At 44.0% G+C, this 4,411-nt stretch overlaps 1 protein-coding gene and 1 long non-coding RNA gene across 7 annotated transcripts in view; one reads left to right on the top strand and one right to left on the bottom strand.

Annotated features, from left to right (window-relative positions):
- Hao2 (hydroxyacid oxidase 2) overlaps nucleotides 1-3,061 on the top strand; it is a 20,671-nt gene extending 17,610 nt beyond the window's left edge. For all 3 annotated transcript variants that reach the window (XM_050157564.1, XM_050157566.1, XM_050157563.1), the window contains exons 6-8: nucleotides 909-1,067; nucleotides 1,373-1,442; nucleotides 2,664-3,061. In XM_050157564.1, coding sequence (XP_050013521.1) covers nucleotides 909-1,067; nucleotides 1,373-1,442; nucleotides 2,664-2,719 — 285 coding nt within the window. In that variant the 3' untranslated portion in view covers nucleotides 2,720-3,061. The remainder of the gene's footprint in view (nucleotides 1-908; nucleotides 1,068-1,372; nucleotides 1,443-2,663) is intronic.
- LOC126510850 (uncharacterized) overlaps nucleotides 1-4,411 on the bottom strand; it is an 88,514-nt gene that overhangs the window by 56,822 nt on the left and 27,281 nt on the right. The gene's annotated exons all lie outside the window — the stretch shown is intronic.

The raw sequence follows: 4,411 nt of genomic DNA, 5'->3' as shown, positions 1-4,411 counted from the left end.
TTATTTATTTATTTATTGTGTATATAATATTCTGTGTGTATGCCTGCAGGCCAGAAGAGGGCACCAGACCCCATTACAGATGGTTGTGAGCCACCATGTGGTTGCTGGGAATTGAACTCAGGACCTTTGGAAGAGCAGGCAATGCTCTTAACCTCTGAGCCATCTTTCCAGCCCCCTTGCACTCTACTTTTCAATTACTATCAGCTGCTCTGCTGTGGAGGTCTAGAGGGGATTTTATAAATACACTTACTTCCTTTTCTACAGCATCATAAAAATACTCCAGATCATACTTGGATGTGAGCTTTCTCAAGTTATTACACAGGTCTAGCATACATCCTGTGTTCCCTCCATACCAACATCAAAGTACAAAATTCTTTCATTCATTTTTTTTAATTATGTCTCTGCTCAGACTTGGACAGTTTTCGATGGCTTCCTTTCGTAGTGTCAGGGTCTGGTCATATTTATTCTTCTTAAAAAAAATAAAAAGACTTGGTTTGTAAGAAGTAGAGGACATCTCTGACTCTGACATCTTAGAAACAGAGATGGGAGAAGGAATCTGAAGGACAAGAGGTTCCCTAGGGCCAAGTAAATCCCATGACTGGGAAGACAACCCCCAAATATATAATTAGGAACCAAGCATATCGTCCAATCTGGAGAGGATTGCCAGAAGTCAGAAGCTAGACTGGAGGGGAGATGAAAACGGCTGCAGGGACAGTGAGCGGGACTCTCATCTGGTCCTCAGGAGGCTCCAGGCCTCAGGAGACTGCAAGCACAGTTGGAGAAAACAGTGAAGGACTTAGTGTTTGCTTGGATGGCCTGGTCCTCTTCTACTTTGGGAGGACATTCATCTCATGATGCCACGAGAAGCTAAGCAGAATCACCTGAACCCGTGTGTCTTTCTTTCTCAGATCGATGCCCTGACAGAAGTGGTGGCTGCTGTCAAAGGGAGAGTTGAAGTGTACATGGATGGTGGGGTTCGAACCGGCAATGATGTGTTGAAGGCGCTGGCCCTTGGGGCTAAGTGCATTTTTCTCGGAAGACCAATCCTTTGGGGCCTTACCTACAAGGTAGGATTGCTAGCAAGAGATTCTGAACTTGGCATTCATTCCCACGGGTTTCTGCAACTCATCTTCCAGGGAAGACGCTTGCAAAAGAGTTTCAGGTGGCCTCCCCTTCACGCCTCTGCAGTATTGCACAGACTTCACCATCCCTCACCCTTCCTTTCCCGCTTTGTTTTCTTTTAGTCTCTACATAATTCTGCTTTCATTGATTCTATCCTCTCTGCAACAGTACTGACCATACACACAGTTTGCCACCAACAGGCGGTCAGAATGTTCTATCAAAGCTCTGTCTCTCCCCTCCTACTTTTTAGGGTGAACATGGTGTTCGGGAAGTCTTGAATATTTTAAAAGCGGAGTTCCACACTTCCATGGCCCTTTCAGGTATGTATTCTGTTAGTTGCTCCTTGCTCTCCATTCAGAGCTTCGGGTGGCTGGCTTACAGACGGAAGCTGAAATCCTTCACTCTGCTTAACCCTGCCTTGGTTCTGTAGTTGTCTTGAAGGAAGAACAGGGTAGAAATTGGTAGAAATTGGAGGGTGCTCTCTGGGAGTGGTCTGTAGGTCATGGTCAGTTGCTAAATTAGTTCCCTCTATGGCTGTCTAAGGCTCTCACCCTGGTGTGAAAGTCAACCGTTTCCTGACATCTTTTAGGAAACTTATCTCTCGGTGGGTACATTTTTGTGGCACATATGGATGGAGGTGAAGGTGGCTACATCAAGTTCAGTACCACACAGCCTCTTCCTAAATTCTCTCAGGCTTGCCATCACCAGGGACTGCTTGATGCCCTTTCTCGCAGCTCCCCAATCCACCATAATGGCCCTGTTGTCTAGATTCTTTCTCATCCCCAAGTGAAAGCCAGCTCTAGTCTTCATGGTACATACTAATTAAGGTCTTCCGATAAAGAATGCTCTTTTCTTGGCAGAAACTTCTCTAGGAGGCAATTGGTATATAGGGTACTCACCCGAACTGCTACAGTACCCTTCAGTCTATTCTTCCTCCCAGACTAGTACATACCGCCTAAGTACACCCACCTTTAGAACTGAGCTAAAGACCAAAGACGGCTAGTGCATGCTGTTAGGTTTTTGGTGCTAAAATAGAGATTTTGTGTGTGTGTAGTCGTCTTATGTTTTGATCTGGTTATGTGTAAACTGTGAGCAACTTGAGATCATTGATTCCCACTGCGACCATACAATGAGAATGCCAGTATTTATTCAATATGAATAACACTTTAGCAAGGTAAGCACAGAGATTAAAGGCTTGTAGCTGCTGCATATCCCATGCCTATGGAGAAAGAGAAATGAGGTGTGACAGAGAGAGGAACACAGACACACAGGCACACATGCATGCACACAGGCACACGTGGGGGAGACAGAGACAGTGAGAGAGACCCAGACACACACACACACACACACACACACACACACACACACACACACACACACACAGGGGAGAGAGGATGTGCAGGAGCAGGTGTGAAGGCAGCTGCTTCTCTCCAGCTCCTCTGTGGGACGTGCATCCAGGCCATCAGATCTGCATCCAGGGACCTCTCCCTGCTAAGCCCACTCAGCTGCCTGGCAACAGGCTCACTACGTGATTCTTTCAGGCTGCCGGTCAGTTGCCGAGATCAGTCCAGACCTGATTCGCTTTTCCAGATTATAAAGAACTACTGAGTTGCCTACAAGGGGAAGACAAGACCTCAGCGTGATATACAAGGCTTTTCTTCTTCGGCCCCATCCAATCTAGGAGTTTGAGCCCTGTATCCTCAAAAATATAGAGGAATGGGGAAAAGATAGCTAACAGCTCTCACCATAGTGTATGTGGATGAAGGAACAACATCTAATGTTCTATAGGATACCTACAGTTGACAAAAATTAATTGACTGTGTAAAATAGCCATGTAACAGCAAGAAAGGAGATAGTTAAGTCTGATGTGACATACCATTTATCTTCATCTAATTATTATGTACATTATACATTATTAAAATGTGATGTTGTACCATAACTGTGTGCAATTACTATATACCAATTAAAATAACAATATATGTTCAAAAAGAAATGGGACAGGGTTACCATGATGTAGTTTTACTCATTTTGTCCTGCAAGACGTATTGGCAATTTTAAAACTTTAATCCATATAGTCAAAGTCTGAATCATAAAACAGCAGAGACCAAATGAATGTTTGAATTATTCAAGGTTCTGACACAGGATATTATGGAAATTTTATGATCTATTTCCTAATGTCCATTCTAGTTAGTAACTGGCCTCCAAAAAAAATAGCAAAAGGAAGATTTTGAAACTCAGTTTCAAGACTCTGTGACTAAACTAAAATGAACTATTCCAGTCTTTCACCAATATCTTTATTCTGGCCATATTAGTTTTGTCAAATGAATGTACACCTTTTCAATAAAGTTTATAGACATAAGATAATTGCAAAGATTAAAGTCTGCTACCCAAACTTACGCATAAGAAACCAGCCTCACCCATTTCCTGGAGGATATGGCCACGTCTACATGGGCTTTGCTCTTCGTTAAGATGCTCTACAGCCCCAGACTCCTTGGATCCCTTTTTGGGCCAGTGTTTTCTGTATCACAGAACTGCGTGCCAGGCACCATATCTTTCTATATCCCCCATTTACACCCCCATAACTTTAGTTCCACCATTCTCATCATATGAGAATAAGAAGGCCTCAGTACTGATCTGCCTCTGTGATTGGCATAGTTAACTTCAGCTGTCAACTTGACGTAGACCTAGAGTCTGCTGGGAAGAGAGAATTCCAGCTGAAGGACTCCTTCAATCAGATTAGCCTGTACCCACGTCTTGGAAGGATTTTCTTAATTGCTAATTGATAAAGGGCCTGGCCTACTGTGGACAGAGCAATCCCTGGGCAGACGAGCCTGGGCTGTATTTGAAAAGCTAGCTAAGCAAGCCAGAGGGCCAAGTCAACCTTCACCCTCTAACTACCTCATAACTAAACTTGTTTGTGCACCCCTGCTGAGAAATATGCTGTGAAATTTCCTCCAACTTCCCTGATAATAGCCATGCTTTCTGTAATAACTTCAAATTGGCACAACTTAGACCAGCTCTTTAATCTCAGATTTAGCAGCTGGAGGTTTAATTGAGTTGTAGATTTGTTTGCTTCCAGGGGGAAACAGGGCCATGCAAGGTGGCACATGCCTTTAATCCCAGTCCTTGGGAAGCAGAGGCAGGCAGATTTCTGTGAGTTCAGTTCAAGGTCAGCCTGGCCAACAGAGTGAGTTCTAGGCCAGCCAGGGCTACACAGAGAAACATATGAAAGAAAGAAAGAAAGAAAGAAAGAAAGAAAGAAAGAAAGAAAGAAAGAAGGGAGGGAGGG

The sequence above is a fragment of the Alexandromys fortis genome, unplaced genomic scaffold, assembly GCF_014885135.2.
Source record: "Alexandromys fortis isolate MF-2015 unplaced genomic scaffold, M_Fortis_MF-2015_v1.1 scaffold_78, whole genome shotgun sequence".
Taxonomy (NCBI): domain Eukaryota; kingdom Metazoa; phylum Chordata; class Mammalia; order Rodentia; family Cricetidae; genus Alexandromys; species Alexandromys fortis.
Note: the sequence above shows the minus strand (reverse complement) of the source record. Positions and strands in the feature narration are given on the sequence as shown.